The sequence below is a fragment of the Pteropus medius genome, unplaced genomic scaffold (assembly GCF_902729225.1).
Source record: "Pteropus medius unplaced genomic scaffold, Ma_sr-lr_union100, whole genome shotgun sequence".
NCBI lineage: Eukaryota > Metazoa > Chordata > Mammalia > Chiroptera > Pteropodidae > Pteropus > Pteropus medius.
The window spans coordinates 10,365,323-10,387,191 of NW_024351730.1; the positions used below are offsets into that span (position 1 = coordinate 10,365,323).

The 21,869-nt window shown below is 33.6% G+C and overlaps 1 protein-coding gene across 4 annotated transcripts in view; it reads left to right on the forward strand.

The window, feature by feature from the left end:
• The window catches only part of EXOC1 (exocyst complex component 1), a 55,626-nt gene that overhangs the window by 6,823 nt on the left and 26,934 nt on the right, over nt 1–21,869 (forward strand). For all 4 annotated transcript variants that reach the window (XM_039845258.1, XM_039845261.1, XM_039845259.1 and 1 more), the window contains exons 3-8: nt 706–836; nt 3,687–3,846; nt 8,062–8,249; nt 10,191–10,418; nt 10,621–10,753; nt 17,653–17,762. In XM_039845258.1, the coding sequence (XP_039701192.1) occupies nt 706–836; nt 3,687–3,846; nt 8,062–8,249; nt 10,191–10,418; nt 10,621–10,753; nt 17,653–17,762 (950 nt within the window). The remainder of the gene's footprint in view (nt 1–705; nt 837–3,686; nt 3,847–8,061; nt 8,250–10,190; nt 10,419–10,620; nt 10,754–17,652; nt 17,763–21,869) is intronic.

The window sequence follows — 21,869 nt, forward strand, 5'->3', positions numbered from 1 at the left end:
ACAGTTTATTTATCCATTCACCTATTGACAGACATCTTGGTTGCTTCCAAGTTTTGGCAATTATGAATAAAACAACTATAAACATCCATGTGCAGGTTTTTATGAAGACATACATTTCAACTCCTTTGGGTAGATGCCAAGGAGCATGATTGCTGGATCATATGTTAAGGGTATGTTTGGTTTTGTAAGAAATTGACAAACTATCTTCCAAAGTGCTGTACCATTTTCATTTCCTCTAGCAATGTATGAGAGTTCCTGTTGCTCCACGTCTTCTCTAGCCTTTGGTATTGTCAGTGTTCTAGATTTTGGCCATGCTAATAAGCGTGTAGTGGTATTGCAATGTTTTAATTTGCATTTCCCTTACGCTACATGCCGTGAAGCATCTTTTCATATGCTTTGTGATCTGTATATCTTTTTTTGGTCTGTTAAGGTATTTGGCCCATTTTTTAGTCAGATTTTTTTTTCTTACTGTTGCGTTTTAAGGGTCTTACTACTCAAGGAATCTGCCTTTGACCTTCTAGTCTGATCTGGAAACTTTCATTAGTATTCTGAGCATTGCTCAGTCATAGCATTTGTTGTGAAGTATTACTCCTTTTTTTAGCATTGTGTACAGGCACCTGACAGCTATATTTTCAGTGAGTGAATGAATGAAGGAAGAAGTAAGTGAATGATATTTCTAATGAAAGTGTGTATTTTACTCAACAGTAACAACTGAACGCCCCGTGCAGGTGAAGGTGGTCAAAGTCAAGAAATCTGATAAAGGAGATTTCTACAAAAGGCAAATTGCTTGGGCCCTTCGAGACCTTGCTGTGGTAGATGCCAAGGATGCCATTAAAGTATGTTTTATTTAGTTTTTTGACCTGTGTTCAAAAAGTATCTTTCATTTTATACCATAGTATTATGTCTTCTAAAATGATCTAACCTTTTTTTGTGTGTGTAACTCACTAGTCCATCAGCTAATCAAGAATTAGTCTAAAGTACATTACTCAACCTTTAATTCCCCCACTCCCCACTCTCAGGCTACTAAAAATAAGTACATAGTATGTTTGTTTCATTTTTTTTGAGCTACAATTATGTTTGTGCACAAGCTACATAAACGAGAGCAAAGTTTGACTCAAACTTTATACATTTATTTGTTTAGATCAGGTAGACTTAGTATAAAATCCATAAATTAGTACAGATTTTAAAGTGGTGTGTTATGTGAGTGGTTTTTTAAAAAAATCATTGTTCTGGTAAAACTTTGTTCAAAATCATATATAATATCAAAATGAGTCTTAGTCCTCACATTATTAGTCTACATTATTAATGTAGAATCATCAACTGAGGCAGCTCACCTTTTGGGCCATGGTCTAACGTTTGTGGCTCAAATAAAGGAAGTGATAGTGAGTCACACACCTTATCCTAAGGAACTTAAAGAATAAGATATAAGACTATAAATTTTACACCTTTCAATTAGGCCATATTCAAACTCCAAGAAAGTCGAGTAAGATGATAATCATGTTAAAGGACCACCTTTATTCCTGACACTTCAAGGCTTTTCACAGCAATACCTTTTTTTTTTTCCTAAAGAAATCAAGTAGAGCTTCTTAGGTTAAATCGAGTGCTTCCTCCTCCTCTTCCTCTCTAACTCTGCCCCTCATCCTCCTCTGCGGCCCAACAGTACCTCCAGAATGCCAGGGAATGCTTGGACCAAATCCACTTATACTTTTGATGGGGCTAATAGCAAGCCTTAGATTAATGTCATTCCAGGTGCCCTTTGATTTAACTCTGCAAGTCTCATACATTTATTAACAAGGCACAAAGGAGTAAAAACTACCTTTGTAGAATAATGTAATAACAAAATGCTGGTTTTACCCTTACCCTGTTATAAGGCCATGAGGAAATAAAAGCTGAACAAAATGACAGGCAGTTGAGTCAGATGCAAAAAATTTTTAAATGAAGCAAGAACAAGTTTAGGAGAGCCCTGCATATCTGTAGAATTCTTTCAAATATAGAGAATGCCTTTAAGTATTTTAGGCAAAGCAGGTCTTTCCTTTATTCCTAAGGAGCAACCAAATTTTAGAAAAATGTGGAAACAGGATTTGGCAGATGCTTTGGGTCTGTACATGTGTATGTATTGGAAAGAATATTAAAATGGGATTTTTAGAGAACTAATTATTTAACAAATAATTTCTGTTACCATGGGAAAGGATCAAGAGTAGAGACTTTTTTGGTAGATTTCTGTTTAAGAAAAAATACTGTAAGAACATTTTAGACACATCTTTATTAAAAAACATTTAGACACATCTTTATTAAAAAACAAAAACAAAAACGTTTTTCCTTCAGTAGTTTTGCATTTTACAACCCTCTTGGTTTGCATTATTCTCTAACATTGCTGAAGGCTTTTTCACAGCTGATGCCTCATTGCTGACTTGCTTAATGGATTTTTTTTTTTCATTTTATGTAGGCACCTTGGTGTGTGTGTGTGTGTGTGTGTGCACGCTATATATGGATATAAAACATAAAATTTTTATACATAGCCTAACATTAGCCATTTAGTACCACACATTGATTTGTGTGAGTGTTGCCACTGGAGCACTCATTTACTCTTATGGCATTATGGGAAATATTCCCAGGGAAGAGACCATTTCCCATCAAGTTTCATATTAATTGCCAATACTCTTAGATATTTCATAAGTAATAATGCAATTACCTTTTCTGCTTATTGAGATATAATTAAACTAGTAGTTCCATGCTGCTCTAGTGTAATTGTATCACAGGTCAAGTCTTGATCCCTAAATTATCCCAAATCTTCACAGTAAAAGTCTGATATAACTTCCCTTGCTTTTAAGGTCTTTATTTAAATTTTGTTCCCCGTAAATAACACTTTAAATTGATTGAATATACTGTAGTTAGCCTTCAGTAGAATATTAAGACATTCGAACCTATTTTTTAATTCCTTGGATATGAAGAAAAGTATACATCTTTTTTTTTTTCATTTTTTATATAGTAGTCAAGTAGTTCTACATTCAAGGGAGAATTAGCCTAGCATGAAATTATTGCTATCATGTCACTCAAGAGACATGTAGAGAGCACAGTTCAGTTCCTTCACATGACTTGAGCTTTTCCTTACTTTTGAGACACCTTTATTTGTTCTATATGTTCAGAATTAAAAACAGTTAGGAGCAGTTCCTATTTTTTACCTGATTTGTTTTTGAAAACCACTCCAGGATATAGATTGTATTTTTTTTCTTATGTGTTATGATTAGAAGATATATTCTTTGTCAAGGAATTAGTATCAAATTACAGTTATGAATAATAGTACCTTATCAAAGAAAAAGTGTAACTCTAAAATCCCATAGGCAATTTAAAAAGAAAAATTAGGTCTACATCAAAACTAGAGACCACTGTCATCTTATACACTAGGAAACTGAGACATCTTGTACTTCTACTCATAGACCTAAGGGGACTAGGAAAAAAATTACCAAAACGCTGTTTTTTATCCAGCTGCTTCTGGGAAGAAAACAAAGTTTTTGCTATAATTTGAATTCCGCGAGCCGTTCTCTGCAAGTCACTTAGCTGATTTTTAATGGTGATTTTTTTCAAGAACAGCTTCAACTTTTTTTGTTTTATTGAAATACAAATTTTACAATAATGAAAATGGGATATGATCAAAAACAATTATCTTTTGTATATTTTTATTTCAGGAAAATCCTGAATTTGATTTACATTTTGAAAAAATATATAAATGGGTGGCCAGCAGCACTGCTGAAAAGAATGCATTTATTTCATGCATTTGGAAGTTGAATCAGCGCTATCTCCGAAAGAAAATTGATTTTGTCAATGTTAGTTCACAGCTTTTGGAAGGTAAAGTTAAATGAAAATGAACATGTAAAATCAAATGTGTGTATAACTGAATATATAATATTACATAATATATAATATATAATTTGACATTATTTGAAATAATTAGAACACTTTTAAAATAATATTTTATTGCAGGAGCGATCCATGCTTGTTACAGAAAATTGATACATTAAATTAAATAAATAAAAATTACACATAAACGTAATCTTCAGAAAACTACTGTTAACATTTTGTTAGATATTCTTCTAACCTTTTCTGTATGCATATGTTTTAAATAAAGAAATCTACGTTGTTTCCTACTATACTTTTTCATATCATGTATTGTGAACATTTTTCATGTTATTAAATACTTATCCAACATTATTTTTAATGGCACCATAGTATTCCATTGTATGGATATACCGTAATTTATTTACTCACATTTTTAATTTTCCAATCTTTGCTTATTTTATAAAACTCTGAGATGAATATCTTTGTAGCTATATTTTTGTGCAGAATATAGCTGTCGCAGTTAAGAACACAACTGGAGTGCAACTGCCTGGGTTCAAATCCTGGCTTTGTCACTTACTAGATATGTGACTTTGAGTTATTCTATATTTTAGTTTTCCTTGCCTCAGAAATAGAGATAATAATAGAATCTGCCCCACAGGATTGTCGTGAGGATTAAGTTAATATATGAACATGATGAAAGCAATACTAGGTATATAGTAAGTACTCAATAAATATTAACTATTATTAACAGGATAAAATCCTTAGATAATTTTGATCTATATATCTTTAGGAATGTTACTAAGGATTCTTTTGTATTACAAAATAAAAAACTCTACTGTTAATTATTGAAAATAGGAGATTTTATTCTTTTAAAATTTCTTTCATAAAGACAAACATTGTAAGAAAATGGTTCTGTATGCCTTATGGATGCAATTTGTATTGTATTCTTTATCTCAAAGTGGGCAGTTGTAATGACAGTATGCATGTAAACAGTTGTTGCTCTGTTGAGAAAAAAAACTTAGATTTATCCTAAATTATGTATTTTTGAAAGAAAACTTAAGTTTGTCCTAAGTTGTATATTAACGTTTAAAATTAGAAGCTTTTGTCAGGTTGAAACATCTGAAATTGGCAATATTCTGCCATTCTGACCTATAAAATTGACAGTTTCAGATGCTTCAGACTATTCCTTTACTTGGTCACTTGCCTCTGTCTTTTCTCTATTTCGTTTCACTTATTCCTTTCCTGTTTGGCCATGGATCTTCCTCTCTTTAAATGTAGTATTCGTTCTCATCGGATATAAATTAGTGATTCCATTATGGGTTTCAGGCTTAATCCTTGGAACTGGCAGAGACAAGTCACATCGTCAGGCCCTGTGCTCCTCCCCACAGTGAGGCTGGCCTTGTGTAGGAGCCCTCAGGGTTGCCCTATCACCAACATTAGACCCCAATGTCTTGGTGATTGAGTGTGTTGAGAGAATGACTTTCAAGAAATTTATGGTAGTTTGTCATGCCTTGAATAGTGGTTTAATTTATTTTATTTTATTTTATTATTTTAGGGTTGAACATTCTGTTAAGTGAATTTAAAAGCTTGCCGTTCTGTTTTCAAATATTACATACCTCCAGATGTTATTTATTGCCTTAGATGTATTTTAAACCAATATATTTCATTAAGTCAACAATATCAGAACATACCTGTATTTACCTCATTAAGGATCCTTAAGGATCTTCTCAGTATTCTTAAAATTGATCTTAATTTGAGTTAATATTTATAAAAATAACCATTACTTTGGTTTAGTAGAGTTCAGGGAGTAGCTTTCTTAATGTCTACAAGCTTGTTTTAATGTTTTACTGGACTTTAAAATCATGGCTGGTAATTACCATTTTAAAAAAGTTAGATTGTCTCTAAGCTTTAGAAAACAAATTATCACCGTCTCTTTTTTTAAGAGATAAATAATCATACAAGTAAGTAAGACTATTCATTGTGAATGTTAGCAGTGGTGACTTTAGTATTTTTTATTGGTGACAGTTGAATGTTCATGCTAATAATTGGGGTTTCTTAGTAGAATATGGTTTTCAAAAGAGGACTTGGTTAGCAATTGAAGAAGAGTGAAGTTTTCATTTGGCCTTTTGTTCATTCTTGCAACTAAATTTTTAAAAATCTTTGACTTGAATCTTTAAATGCTGGTTTGAACTGGAATCTTGTATGTTCTTTTAATTGCTTCAATTTTGTCCTTTCTAACTGTTTTATGACTAATCCATTGTGAGGGTGTGTCTAGATAAAGGTTTGGGGCTTTGAATGAAAATAACTAGACTAAATGCATGAGTCACAGCTGACCTAAAAATAATTCCCAGGAAGTGATCTGTTTCCCACTTTTCTCCTCCAAGGACTAGTCAGTACTGTTTCTGAAAAGACTAAGAGAAAATAGAAAGATAAATGTATTTTTAGTAACTGTCAGAAAATAAATAAGTAAAAGGAACTCTCGAAATTTAGCTTCTTATGGATCTTTCCACTTTGTAGTTTATATTGACATTGTCTTTAAACCTTGATTTTAGCATGAAATTCAAATGAAATATGGGTAGTATTTTAAAAATTTAAACCTGTATATTTTCTACCCAGCTAATCTTCTTTGCTTACTTTCCTCTGCTTTTTTCATACCTTTTTATTCTCCAGAACTGCCTAAAGTTACAGAAGGTGCGTAACACCTTTCCTTCTTTTTCTATTCTGTATATTTTTATTACTTGACATTGTTATGTACTGTTGGTTGCATATTTTATGAAATTGTGTTCAGGGACAAGTTTATTACCACAAAATCCATATGGTGATAAAATTAATGATAGTATTAATTATTAACGTCCAAGGACTGTTTCATGGAAGAGAAAATACTTCTGAAGCGGTTATGATCATTTAAAATATTTGTTTATTTTAAATATCTACTTGTGTAAAGAGCTGTACTGAATGTTTTGGTCAGTCCCTATTTCCTAGTGGCTGATACACTGTCACACACATGAAAGTTTAACATTTCCACAGTGAACTAAAATGTACTTACTCAAAGGACAAAGAGCTTGGGGATGCCACTCGAAAAACTTATATACTGTAACCTACAATTGCCTGTACCAAAAGTTTTAAGTCTCATTTTTTTTTCTGGGACATTATCTAAATTTGCCTAATTAGTATTCTTCAGAGTAAGTCCTTTGTTAATTCGAATTAGCTGTTTTTTGTTGTAAGGACAAAATAAGGTATGTAAAGTCACGTTGAATGTAAATATTCATTGTTTTCAGAGAAAACAATGAATATTTAAAGCATCCAGAATGTAAATATTCATTGTTTTCAGAGAAAACAATGAATATTTAAAGCATCCAGAGTTCGTGATTTAAATCTTGTCCCATTATTTGATGAAAATCTGTAACTTTAATTACAGGTTTATTTAGGGGTAAAAATTATTTTTTTCATTTTTCCTCAACCTCAGCTTTATATAAAATCTCACAAATTGAACTGAAACATTTATCTAGAAAGCATCTCAGATTTGACCTCTTGGTCTTTTGTTATGAAGCACGAAGACCATTTATATTTTGTAATTTCAAACAGCCTTGTTGCTGTTGCTCTTTTATCATAGAGTTATTGAGAACACTCCTATAACTGACCTTTAGAAATTTTATCAATCTGTGTGTAATTTGTTTAAACAAAGTAATGGAAAATTTAGTTAATACTTTCAGTGCCCAAAGTAAATTGTGACTTGTAGATGCATTTTTCGTTTCAATTAAAAGTTACTTGAAAAAATGTTACAAAGACAAAAATAACAGAAGAAAAATGTTACCTGGGAAAAAAAAAGGAAAGCAAATTGTTTTCATGTGTTCTGAATTCATAATCATTGTTTTGTTAGAGCAGCAATCACCTCAGGTAGGAAAGAAGAGTTAGGCTTCTTTCCATGTGTTTGTTTTGTTTTGTATTTGTCTTTTATTTTAATTGTGTTTGGGAAATTGTGACTAAAGCCTGTTTTAACACTTGTAAGTCAGTGAATTAGACTGCATGCTTTTTATTTGTTACAATAAACGTTATAGTAACATACGCCATTCTTTATAAAAATAAGTTTTTTTCATATATTTTGAATTTTATTTTTCAGCCACTAAATGTGACCTGTGCTTCTAATTGACCTTACCTATAAGTACCATATTATTGTCCTTCTTACTTTTTTACTACTTTATTTTTAATTTTTACCTCTTTAAGAATCTGTTCCAAGTGGAGAAAATCAGAGTGTGACAGGAGGTGATGAAGAAGCAGTAGATGAATACCAAGAATTAAATGCAAGAGAAGAGCAAGATATTGAAATAATGATGGAAGGCTGTGAATGTGCAATCTCTAATGCTGAGGCCTTTGCAGAAAAGTTATCCAGAGAGCTGCAGGTGCTAGATGGGGTAAGACTTTCTTGCAATCTATGATTTGTGATGTGCAGTGAATTGAGAAGACTGGTGTTCACATTTTACTGCCTCAGTGTGATTATTGCTGTCTTTCTCTATAAGAGCATTACCAGCTGCCATCAGTCTTTCAATGTTCTTGATCATTCTTATTAGGCCAATGAAGGCAGTTGGCTCCAGTCTTAGCTTTTGGAAGGTTCCTAATATGAATTGATGGAACTAAAAAGTAGCCAACCAGAGGCAATTTGGGGGTTGATTCTCCAGCCTCTGAAACACCTCAGAATAGTTCAACACAGAAGAATAGCATTTTTGTTGTTTGAAAAAAATAAGTACAAATTAGAGAGGAATTGGGCTGAAATAAGTGAATCATTTACCTAAAGGTAGCAGAATAAGTGTGATGAAAACAGGAGAGTCAGAAGAAAAGGATATTTGATTCTTCTGCTAAAATATTTTGGAATAGATCCTTTAATTTGTAGTTTCTGAATCTTTATCTAAATGCACATCTTTAGAAAGTAAAAGAGCCAGAAGTAGTACTAAATGTGAAGAAATCTAACAAACATTTGGGGTTTTTTGTTTTTTGTTTACACAAGGTAAGCATTTAAGAAAAACCCTCAGAGAATAAGGATTTTTTTTTTTTTTTTACAGTAGAGAAGAAAAGCTTTATTAGAAGGGAAAGTACACTCCAGATGTGGAAGTGGGCCTGAGCAAGAGAAGCATGGCTCAAAAGGCCTGGTATCAAAGCCAGAATAAGGAATATTTTAAGACTTAAATAGTTGTGATCTTTTATACATGATAGGTACAGAAATTATGAGGTTGAAATTAGGCCCAGAGATTACGTGAATAGTCAAGCTTATGAATTTACAAATGTTACTGAAACTAAAGCCTAAGAGAGACTCCTAGATGTTAAAGTGGAAATTGTCCTGGACAAATTCAAGCCCTAACCCTGCTGCCTAAGATTTCATTGTGTCTGAGCCCTCCTTACTTTATAGTTTGGCTATACTAACAGTTCAGTGATTATGAATATTATATAAAATAGCACATATGAAATTACAGCATCAGCTGTACAATGATATTCTTTTAATTCTTTGTCCAAGTTTTCTCATCATACTAGGTTACCTGCCTTTTTTTTTTTTTGTATGGCAGGTGAACACACAATGCAAGTTACCTGCCTTCTTAATGTGGCTTTATATTTTCTTTTCTAATTAATATTGCATATATGTTCCAAGTCATATTGCTTTGCAGTGTTATTTTGGATTTGGCAGCTTCCATATTTCAGGGAATTTAGAATCAATAGAATCATTTAAAAAAACAATGGTAAAGAGATGGTGGTTTGTTACTGCTTTGCTTGGAAAAAAACATAGTTGAAAATGAAAGATAAGAAGAAGAAGACCATAGAAGGAGCTATCTTTTGGCCATATGCTCTTCCGTATTCTGTTAGTGCAAATTGTACTAGCATTAGTTCCATGTGACTTTTAAAGGCTGGTATACCACTGCTACCTTCTTGACTAAGGAATTACATAGGTGATGATGCTTTTATTTAGGATTTTACATGAATGTTAAGTATAAAAAATTCCTAGAGCTAGTAGAATTGGAAGAAACGTTACTGATGAAGTAGTCTAATGCCCCTCAGTTTACAAAAATGAGAATACACCATTCATTAATGATGATACGTTGTAGGGCAGAACCGTACTTGTGTGGTCTGTGGAAATATAAAATATTGACACCTGTTTCCTAACCTTGATGTAAGAGGCAAGTAAGTATACTATCTTGAAATACTGTGTAAAATGTGGAATGTAAACATAAAGTGATAAAGTAAATGTATAGATGTACATGTCAACCTTTGTTACTCTGCTGTCAATGAGATTTGGCAGTATTTCATCTTTATACTTCTTATACATATTTAAATAATGTGAAGTGTTACTTTTGTTTTTAACTTCGTAGGCCAACATCCAGTCAATCATGGCCTCTGAAAAACAAGTGAATATCCTTATGAAGTTGCTGGACGAGGCTTTAAAAGAGGTGGATCAGATTGAATTGAAACTGAGCAGTTATGAGGAAATGCTCCAAAGTGTGAAAGAACAAATGGATCAGATCTCTGAAAGCAACCACCTAATTCATCTTAGTAACACTAATAATGTAAAGCTCCTATCTGAGATAGAGTTCCTTGTGGTAAGTGCGATTATAAATTACCAACAATAAAAGAAAAAAATCTCATGATAATATATAAAAGCCATTTGTAAACATTTTCAAATTTTCTTACGAGAGCAAGATTTAAAATAATTCCAAAGACTTAGTGATAGGATTGAGTAGCCACTTACCTATAAATTTTCCTAAATTACATGTGTACCTGGTGTATTTACATATATTCCAGAACCACATGGACTTGGCCAAAGGTCACATAAAGGCCCTTCAGGAAGGAGATCTTGCTTCTTCCAGAGGCATCGAGGCCTGCACCAATGCCGCCGATGCCCTTCTGCAGTGCATGAATGTAGCTCTCCGACCAGGTATGCTTGTTGGAGATGATAAAATCTGACCAAGAATCTGAGACTAAGCCTGTAAATTAGTATAATGCTTATGTGGGCAAGTGGTTTAGGGTTATATCATTAGCTATACAAACACATTCTACTTATTTACAAACATATTTCTATTGGCACTGAGAACTTTTTCATTTCATTTCCTTCTGACTGACCATCAGTGGCTCAAGTTAACACCATGGTTTTTCTTCATTACAGTCCATAAAACCTCGAACAAAGTGGATGCTTGGGTTAGACCAGAGAACATAAGGTTTTGCTGAGCCAGTGGTTCCAAAACGACTTGGCATCGGAATCACCAGGAAGGCTTGTTAAAAGACAGATAGCCAGGCCCCACACCCAGATTCAGTAAGTCTGGGCTGAGGCTTTAGAATCCACACTTCTAACAGTTCCAAGATGTTGCTGAGTAAGGATGGCACTTTGCTGTCCATTGCATTATACTATTTTTTCCCTGACCTTTTTTTTTTTTAAGTTAATTTTATTTTTATGTTGACATTGGTTAATGCAATCTGGTAAGTTTGAGATTACTGTGCGTTTTAACAGTAGGACACATATATATCTACATTGTGTGTTCACCTCCCATAGTTAGATTTCTTTCTGTCAACATATATTTGACCCGTTAACCCCATCTACTTCCCTCCTTCCTCCTCCCTCCACCCTTTGATAACCACTAGTCTATTGTCCATATCCATGAGTCTCTGTTTGTTTGTCCTGCTCATTTGTTGCTTTTAGGTTTATATCTCACATATAAGTGATAGCATATGATTTTCAACTTTTTCTATCTGGCTTATTTCGCTTAGTATGATTATCTCGAGGTCCATCCAGGTTGTCACAAATGACAGTATTTCATCTCTTCTTATAAATGAGTAATATTCCATTGTATATATGTACCACAGCTTCTTTAGCCAATCATCTATTGTAGGACACTTCGGTTGCTTCCATGTCCTGGCCACCGTGAATAATGCTGCTATGAACATCGGTGTGCAAATATCTTTTCTGATATGGGTTTTCAAGTCTTTGGGGTAAATACCCAGTAGAGGGATTGCTGGATCATATGGTAGATCAATTCTTAGTTTTTTGAGGAACCTCCATTCTCTTTTCCATAGTGGCTGTACCAATTTGCAGTCCCACCAGCAGTGTATGAGGGTTCCTTTTTCTTCGCATCCTCTCCAACACTTGTTAACTTGTCCTGTTGATAATAGCTATTTTAACAGGTGTGAGATGGTTATCTCATTGTGGTTTTGATTTGCATTTCCCTTATAGCAATGTTGAGCATCTTTTCATATACTTCTTGGCCATGCATATGTCCTCTAGGGAGAAGTGTCTGTTCATGTTCTCTGCCCATTTTTGATTGGATCGTTTGTTTGGTTTTTTTTGTAATTGAGTCGTATGAGTTCTTTGTAAATTTTGGGTATTAGGTCCTTATCGGAGGCCTTGCTTGCAAATGTATTTTCCCATTTGGATAGTTGTCTCTTTACCTTGTTGACGATTTCTTTTGCTGAGCAGCTTTTCAATTTGATGTAGCCTCATTCATTTATTTTTGCTTTTACTTCCCTTGCCTTTGACGTCAAATTCATAAAATCTTCTTTAGGTCCAAAGTCCTTGAGTTTAGTTCTTATGTTTTCTTCTATGCATTTTATTGTTTCAGGACTTATAGTCAGGTCCTTAATCCATTTTGAGTTAACTTTGGTGTGTGGTGGTAGACAACAGTCCAGTTTCATTCTTTTGCAAGTGGCTTTCCAGTTTTCCCGGCACCATTTATTAAAGAGGCTTTCCTTTCTCCACTGTATGTTTTTTACTTTTTTGTCAAAAATTTTTTGCCCACATAAATATGGGTTTACTTCTGGACTCTCGATTCTGTTCCACTGGTCCGTGTGTCTGCTTTTCTGCCAGTTCCATGCCATTTTGATTACTGTCACTTTGTAGTATAATTTGAAATCAGGCTGTGTGATGCCTCCAGCCTCGTTCTTTTTTCTCAGGATGGCTTTGGCAATTCGGGATCTTTTGTGCTTCCATACAAATCTGATGATTTTTTGTTCTTTTTCTTTAAAAAATGCTGATGGGATTTTGCTGGGGATTGCATTAAATCTGTATAATGCTTTAGGTAATAAGGTCATTTTAGCTATGTTGATTCTTCCAATCCAAGAACACGGAATATCTTTCCATTTTTTTATATTCTTCGATTTCTTTTAATACAGTCTTATAGTTTTCATTATATAGCTCCTTCACATGTTTCGTTAGATTTATTCCTAGATATTTTATTCTTTTTGTTGCAATTGCAAAAGGAATTATTTTTTCCACTTTTTTTTTTGACACTTCATTATTAGAGTATGGGAACACTATGGATCTTTGAACATCGATTTTTTTATCCAGAAACTTTACTGTATTTGCTTATTGTTTCTAGTAGTATTCTTTTGGAGTCTTTAGGGTTTTCTATATAGAGAATCATGTCATCTGCAAATAGTGTTATTTTGACTTCTTTGTTTCCTATTTGGATGCCTTTTATATCTTTCTCTTACCTGATTGCCCTCAGTAGGACCTCCAATGTTATATTGAATAACAGTGGACATAGTGGACAGCCTTGCCTTGTTCCTGATCTTAGAGCGAAGGTTTTTAGTTTTTCACCATTAAGTATAATGTTGGCTGAGGGCTTGTCATTTATGGCCTTTATTATGTTAAGGTACTTTCTTTGTATACCGATTTTATTAAGTGTTTTGATCATAAATGGATGCTGTATCTTGTTGAAGGCTTTTTCTGCATCTATTGATATAATTATATGATTCTTATTTTTTAATTTGTTTATGTGGTGTATCTCATTAATCGATTTGCATATGTCAAACCATCCCTGTGCCGCTAGGTTGAAGCCCACTTGTTTGTGGTGTATAATCTTTTTAATGTGTTGCTGTATTCGGTTCGCTTGTATCTTATTTAGGATTTTTGCATCTGTGTTAATGAGAGATATTGGTCTGTAGTTTTCTTTTTTGTGTTATCTTTACCAGGTTTTGGTGTCAGGGTAATAATATTGGCCTCATAACACGAGTTGGGAAGGATTGCCTCCTCTTCGATTTTTTGGAAGAGTTTGAGGAGAATTGGTATTAAATCTTTTTTGAATGTTTGGTAGAATTCACTGGTGAAGCCATCTGGTCCTGGACTCTTACATTTTGGTAGGTTTTTGATGATTGTTTCAATTTCCATACTGCTGATCGGTCTGTTTAGATTTTCCAGATCTTCTTGATTCAGTCTAGGAAGATTATATTTTTCTAAGTACTGATCCATTTCTTCTAGATTATTAAATTTGGTGTTATATACTTTTTCATAGTCTTCTTGCATGATCCTTTGTATTTCTGCAATGTCAGTCATAATTTCCCTTCTTTCATCCCCGATTTTGTTTATTTGTGTCCTTTTTCTTTTTTCTTTATTGAGTCTAGCCAGAGGTTTGTCAATTTTATTAACCTTCTCAAAGAACCAGCTCTTTGTTGCATTTATTTTTTTCTATTTTTTGTTTTGTTTTGTTTTGTTTTCAGTTTCATTTACTTCTGCTTTAATTTTGATGATTTCTTTCCTTCTGTTGACTTTAGGCTTCATTTGTTCTTCCTTTTCTAGTTTTTTAAGATGAGGCATTAAGTTGATTATTTGGGCTCATTCTTGTTTTTGGAGATAGGCCTGTAATGATATGAACGTTCCTCTTATGACAGCTTTTGCTGTGTCCCTAAAGTTTTGATATGTTGTACTGTCATTATCATTCGTTTCTATGTATCTCTTGATCTCTCTTTTTATTTCTTCTCTGACCCAATTATTCTTCAGTGACATGTTGTTTAATCTCCATGTATTTGTGGTTCTTCCCACTTTCCTTTTACAGTTGATCTCTAGCTTCAAAGCATTATGATCAGAGAATGTGGTTGGTATGATTTCAACCCTCTTATAGTTGTTGAGGCTATTTCTGTGTCCCAGTATGTGCTCGATTCTTGAGAACGTTCCATGTGCACTCAAGAAAGTGTATAAGCAGCTGTTTTGGGATGGAAGGCTCTGTAAATGTCAGTTATGTCCAGTTGGTCTAATATGTCATTTAAGGATGTTATTTCCTTATTTTGTTTGGATGATCTGTGCATATCCGACAGTAGGGTATTTAGGTCCCCTGCTATGATAGCATTTTGGTCTGTTTCTCCCTTTAGTTCTGTTAGTAATTGCTTTACATATTTCGGGGCTCCCTGAATCGGAACATAGATGTTAAGTTGTTATTTCTTCTTGGTGCAGGATTCCCTTTATCATTATGAAGTGTTCCTCAGTACCTTTCTTTACCTTTTTTATTTTGAAGTCTATTTCTTCCATTACTCCCGCTTTTCTGTAAATGCCATTTACTTGAAATATCATTTTCCACCCTTTCACTTTGCATCTATATTTGTCTTTGGAACTGAGATGTGACTCCTGAAGGCAGCCTATGGTTGGATTTTGTTTTTCGATCCAATCTGCAACTCCGTGCCTTTTTATTGATGAATTCGGTCCATTTACGTTTAGGGTGATTATTGAAATATTAGGTTTTCCTATAACCATTTTATCTTTTGCTTTCTGGTAGCTTGGTGTTTCCATTGCTTCCTTGTCGTTGTGTGTGTTTTAATGTTGGTTGAGTTTTGCGGGATTTCTCTCTGGTCCTTCTTGTTTTATGTTATATACTTCAATTCTGAATCTTTGGCGTGTGGTTACCATTGTGAATATGTAAAGGATAGTTATATATACAGTTATCCATTTTCTTCTGCATGTGCTATATTCCATTCCCCTTTGCTAATTTGGAGCTTTGAATCATACCTTTTTCTGTCATTGTCGTCTCAGTTTGTTCTTATGTGTGCTGAACATTCATTATTACCTTGCAATTCTCTTCTTATTGTTTAAGCTTATAATGTTCTGTTCTTAGTAAGGGTTGCACTCATCTGCTTCTTTCTATCTGCCTGCTAGTTGCCTTACTCCTAATTATTTTTTTGTCATTTTATTTTAGGTGAGCTGACCCCTTTCAGTATTTCCTGTAATGCAAGCCTTGTAGCAGAGAATTCTCTCAATTTTTATATGGAAAGGTCTTTATTTCTCCTTCATATTTAAAGGAGAGCTTTGCTGGATACATTATTCTAGGCTGGTAGTTCCTTTCATTTAATAGTTTGAATATTCGATTCCACTCCTTTCTGGCTTACAAGGTTTGTACTGAGAAGTCCGATGATAATCTAATGGGTTTTCCTTTATAGGTAACCGTCTTCCCTGGCTGCCCTGAGAATTCTGTCTTTGTCATTGATTTTTGATAATTTTAATACCATGTGTCTTGGTGAAGGCCTTTTTGGGTTGAGATAATTGGGTGTTCCATTGACTTTTTGAATTCCAAGCTCATTCCTTAGATTTGGGAAATTCTCACTAATTATTTGTCTGAAAATGCTTTCTAATCCCTGCTCCTTTTCCTCCCCTTTGAGAATGCCCATTATTCTTATGTTTCCTCTCTGATGGTATCAGCTAGTTCTTGTATTTCTTTCATTATTTTTCACTCTTAATTTTCTCTCCTCTTCCTTCTGGTTTATTTCTAGATTTCTGTCTTCGATATCACTGATCCTTTCCTTCATTTGGTTGACTCTATTTCCCAAGCTTGCTATTTCATTTTTCATCTTTTGCAATGTGTTCTTTATCTCCAGAAGTTCTATTTGGTTCTTTTTGTGGGTTTCAGTCTCCTTGCTGAACTTATTCCGCTAATCTAATTGTTTTTTCAATTCCTGAAATTGTTGATATGAATTGTTTCACATCTCACTGAGGTTTTTCAGAAGTACCATCCTGCATTCTCTGTCATTTAAGTAGCATATCTGTATGTCTGGAAGCTTATGTTCTGGAGATTTTTTTTGTTTCTGAGCTGCCCTGTCACCTTGGTTGTTCATGTTGTTTAATGGATTATTTCTCCACCTGGGCATTAATGGAAGTATATTCTGCTTTTTTTCCAGAAAGAAGATTTATTATATAAAGGTCTCTCTTTGGCCTGTTGCAAAGAAGGCATTTTTCTTTTGGTTTCCAGTAGGCAGTGTCTAAAGCCTCTTGGATCCCTGCTTTATATATAGTCTTAATAATAAAAGTTTTTTTCCTTATAGATATTTAATCACACTTGCTACCCTTAGTGGTCGGTCCAGTCAGTGTTAGTGACAGGTTTGGTAGCATTTGCTCAGATTCCCCTGGGGCTCCACTGCATTCCGTGTCTCCGAGGGTATGGGGGGAGGGTCCCTCTGGGTTGGGGGTTGGAGTCTGTGGCTCAGCCTCTGTTTTGTAGCCATGGCTGTTAAAAATCAACTGCTGTTTCTCTGCCATCCCCACTTCTCTGCCATCCCAGCTTCTCTGTCATCCCTGCTTCTCTGCTTTCTGCCCTGATGACTGGGCAATGTGGCCAGCCACGTGGAGCTTCCGGGTCTCCCAGGCAGGGCTGTTCAGGGAAGTCGCCACACCTTCTTCCCTACCCCTCCTCCTGCAGGAGCTCCGCCTGAGGGAGGCAGCTTCTTTGTTTGTCCCAGTCCATCGCCCGACACCCGGGGTTCTGACCTGTGGTGGCTCTTATGCGCAGATCCCACGCTCTGAAGTACTGGTATGCTTTTCGGGGTGTTTTTTGTTGAGTTTTAGATGTTCAGCTTATTGTTTTTTTCAAGGGGGGAGATCTGACGACGTCTCTCTCTCCGCCATGTTTCTTACCCCTACTCTTTTCCTGCTAACATACTCCTTGATTTTTCTTTTATAAAGCAAACAAACCCATAAAACTTTGGGTTCTTCAGAACTGAAATATGGGTACTGTTATAAATATACTCGTTAAACATCAGCAAAATCTTTTTACCCATTAAAACAGTCAAGAAATATTCTGATTTCAGGCCACGACATGCTCCTGGCGGTCAGGCAGCAGCAGCAGCGTTTCAGCGATTTGCGAGAGCATTTTGCCCGGAGACTGGCCAGTCATCTCAACAATGTTTTTGTTCAACAGGTAATTTTATTTTTTATTAATACTAGCATGTTCCTGTAGCTTTTTTATATATTGCCTTAAACATGAATTCCCAAAAAAATTTTAATGTGTTTGATTGGAATCACAGCATATTTCTTCACATATTTATTTGATTTTAAGATTTTTTAAATAAGTGCATATTTGCTCAGAGATATTTTTGGGCCCCAACTGCCTCCTTAGGTAGACAGTCTAGTTCATTTCAGCTAAAATTCTCAGATTCTAGAAATCACAAATAACTATGCTTACTTATTGCATATACCATTTAGACCTACTTATTTATAAAAAGTCCAAACTTGTTACATGTTTGCTGTTTGGCCTGTTTTATTTTTCAGTATTTTAGGTGAGAATTAGAACTTGATCCAGTGTTTTACATATTTTACTGGCTCCATATATGTCTATATACATGAGAAAAATGACTGTAGTTCAATTGTAAATTCCAGTTGATTTAATTTTACATAAAGCCTTTGTCTGCATTTGTATGTGAAAAGGGATGTTATAATTAAAGTTGTGGCAAAAATATTAATAATATTTAGAGTACCTCAGAGGGTTTCCAATAGAAGGCATTTTAATATCTGGTGTAATAAATTAGTTTTCTTATGTTTTTCATCTCTTTTATTAGAATTATTGGGCAAAAAAAATGAGGGAAATTTTGTTCATCAAGAAATGCTCTCTGAAACATTGGATTCTTATTTTGTTTTCATTTTACAGAATTCTAAAACAATTGTATTTACTATATTTTATTTCTGATTAGTTTACTCAGGCCCTCCTTCAACTCTATAACAGGTCCTACTTTCTTTCGGTGCCTGTGAGTACATCAAATTTGGCTCAAGCTTCTCTTATTCTTTTTATTTTCTCTAAAGTTTGCTAAACTTAACAGCAGCAAAATCTTTATAGATTATAACTTACTGATGTAAACTACCTGTTAACCATATTTGTAGGTTTTTCAGTGTCCCATAGAGAAAGTTTATTTTGGCCAAAAAAGGCATTTAATCTTATTCTGTTTGTCTTTCTTCCTGCCATCCTGTTACTCACTTGCTTGCTCCTTCATTTATTTAGAAATTATTTGCCAGATGATTGAGACGTATACCAGACATTTACTTGGGATAGATGAGCAGCCGATTCTGCTCTTGAGTAGATTACAGTCTAGGGGAGGGCGATGAACACGTACTCAGGAAGGGTAAATGTGATAGTGGTACTATGGGAGCATAAAGGAAGACCACCTAACTAAGCATGTGAGGGGAAAATGGGGGAAGAATCTCTTAACATTTCACTTGATTTGAAGTGTCAAGGAAAAAGTAAACCTAGAAGTCACATAGGAAATACTAATTCACATTTTTCTTGCAATATTATTTCAATGTCTATTTCTACACAATTGCTTAGGTTTTTTTAAATGACACTATTGACGGTGACATTATCTACATTCGTAGATGGTATTGAAAATACCAGTCAGTAATCCTTTTTGTACTGTTATAACATTCAGTTATTTATTATTTTGCTGCTTTGCCTTGTAAACTAATGGCTTTGTTTAAAATGAATGCTTCCTTATTCTGAAAATCTAATATGTATTATTACATGTGAATGGTGCATGTTAAAAACCAGAATGTTGCAACACCCTGGAATGTGCTGAAGAAGCTGCAATAGGCTGTCCCAAGTACAGAAAGGAGATTTTCTGTGTGTTGAATTCAGTGTATCAGGTCACTTAGCAAGAGTTGAGAAACATGAGTATTTCTATTCCTGGTCGTAGGACAAACTACCTGGGAAAATTTGATTACCATATATGGTAAATCTCTTTGTCAATCACCAAATTTTCATTGTGTCCCTAGTATGTACTTGTCCATGTGTAAGAATAAGAAATGACTCCCACCCTCAAGATGCTTATAAGGAGGTTAATGTACTCAAAGCTCTATAGCAGTGTAAATATTAAATTTGCTAATTGTATAACTATGTATACATAGTATACATAAGTATAAGTGCTAACAGGTATAATCAAAAATGAGTTTACTGAGGATCTAAGTAGTCAGATATAGCATCACAGATGGCACAAGAATAGAGTCCATGCAATGCAATTTATAGCAAATGTATATATATTATAACATAACTACTGTACAAAAGAATCCAGTGTAAGTAATATGTTGATCACAACACAACAGTAATTTAAGAGTGGTAATTCCCAGTCTTTTTAAAATCCACACATTAGTAATTAAAAAATAAAATTTGGAGACCAAGTCACCAATTTTTTATTTACCAAATAAAAATTTTTAAAAAGAAATACTGCCATCTACTTTCACTATTTTTTTATTTTTAAAATAACATTTTGTCACTAAAAAAAAAAAAACATAATTTCAGACTTCTAAAATTAATTCGTTTCCCTCTATGAGAAACTTAACTCCCATCATTTTTTTTTCTTATTCCTGTAGGCTAGTAAAACATCTTCACATTTTGAAATCACTGATCCGGAGCATGCTATCTGTGATGGAACTTTCATGTTAATACTTCTACATAATTACATTTTAATGAAACCTGAAATGCATTTTTATTTAATATTCACTTTTTACTGTAATGTACTATGAGAATAATATTTTAAATAATTGAAAGATTCTTTGGGCTCTTTTAGATCTTATACACTCGGATTCCATTGAAATTATTGACTCTTACCTATAATTTTTACATTTACTAGGGATTCAGATTATATGGAAAGATAGTCAGAAGAAGGCCAGTTATACTAATTAGGATTTTGATTAATCCTAATTAGGCAGTGAAATTAAGACTAATAAGATTGAGGAAATATTTGCATAAAGAATATGTCCTTTTAAAAATTCTTTTGGTTGTTTTTTGAAAGATTTGCCTTAAAAGGATAACTGTCCTCTGCCCTTCTTTTTTTCCCCCTCTTTGGTTCTAAAGAGACCTCATGATTCTGTACTTTGCCTTTAGCAACATGATGAGACTGATTATGCGCAGAACTAAAAATACAACCAGGAAAAAGCTAAGTTGTAGGGTTTTTTGCTAATGTGCTTAAATTTGGAAACTTTTCTTTCAACGTGTTTATAGAAACATCATATATTAAAATAAAACCTGAGTAATAGACCACCAATATTCCGTTCATGTCACAAAAATTGTTTCCTTAAGCACAGAGGTTTTACAGTTTTCTAAACATGTTAATGATCTATGGTTAAAAGCTTAGAAAGAATTATTAAGATCATTTTTCATGATATTTGTTGGAACTTTGCTCACATTTTCTTTTTTCTTTAAGAAAAAAATAAAAAATGCTATAACATAAAAAGGAAGAGTTCCAGAATCTTGAAAATTTATTCAACATTCCACATGATCTTATCATTTGTTTGTCAGAATAGCAAAGTATTTAAGAGTGCAGACCCTGGAGCCAAACTTCCTGGATTCGAAATCCTGACTTTACTACCGCCTAGCTGGGTGACTTTGGGCAGGTTAATTACTTCTTTATGCCTTATCTAAAAATGGGGTAATAAAAATATCTATCTCAGAGTAGTTATGAGGATTAACATAATAAATGTTCAGCACTTAGAATAGTACTCGATTATAGCAAACTGTTTAATATTAGCTAATTTTATTATAAATTCTAGTACTATATATACTAATAAAAATTTATAATTCATTGAGTTTTTGGAAAATGCATTTGTCTTAATTTGGACAAAACCTAATATATTATTTTTCAATTATGTTCATAAAGTTTTGCTTTTATTTTTAATGAGAAAAAATGTACTCTGCAAGGTTATTGTGAAGATTATAATTTATGTATATAAAGTACCTAGAATGGTAGTGGGTATTCATTAAATTGTTAGTATTACTACTTTATTATTATTTACATTAAGAAACTTTAAACAATGTCTTAATTTAAAAACTATATAAAGAATAAAATTCTTCCCACATTAGAGTTCTACACGTGATAATTATATTATTGATTAAACAATTTAAGGATTTACTTTTCCTATTCTCTTTGGTTATTTTGGAACCATTTTTTCTAAAATTAAGTCTTTTTGTTAACACCAATAACATTTAATCTGATTAATAGTAATGGTTTGAAGGTAACCGTGTTCTTCATATCAGAAGTAAATT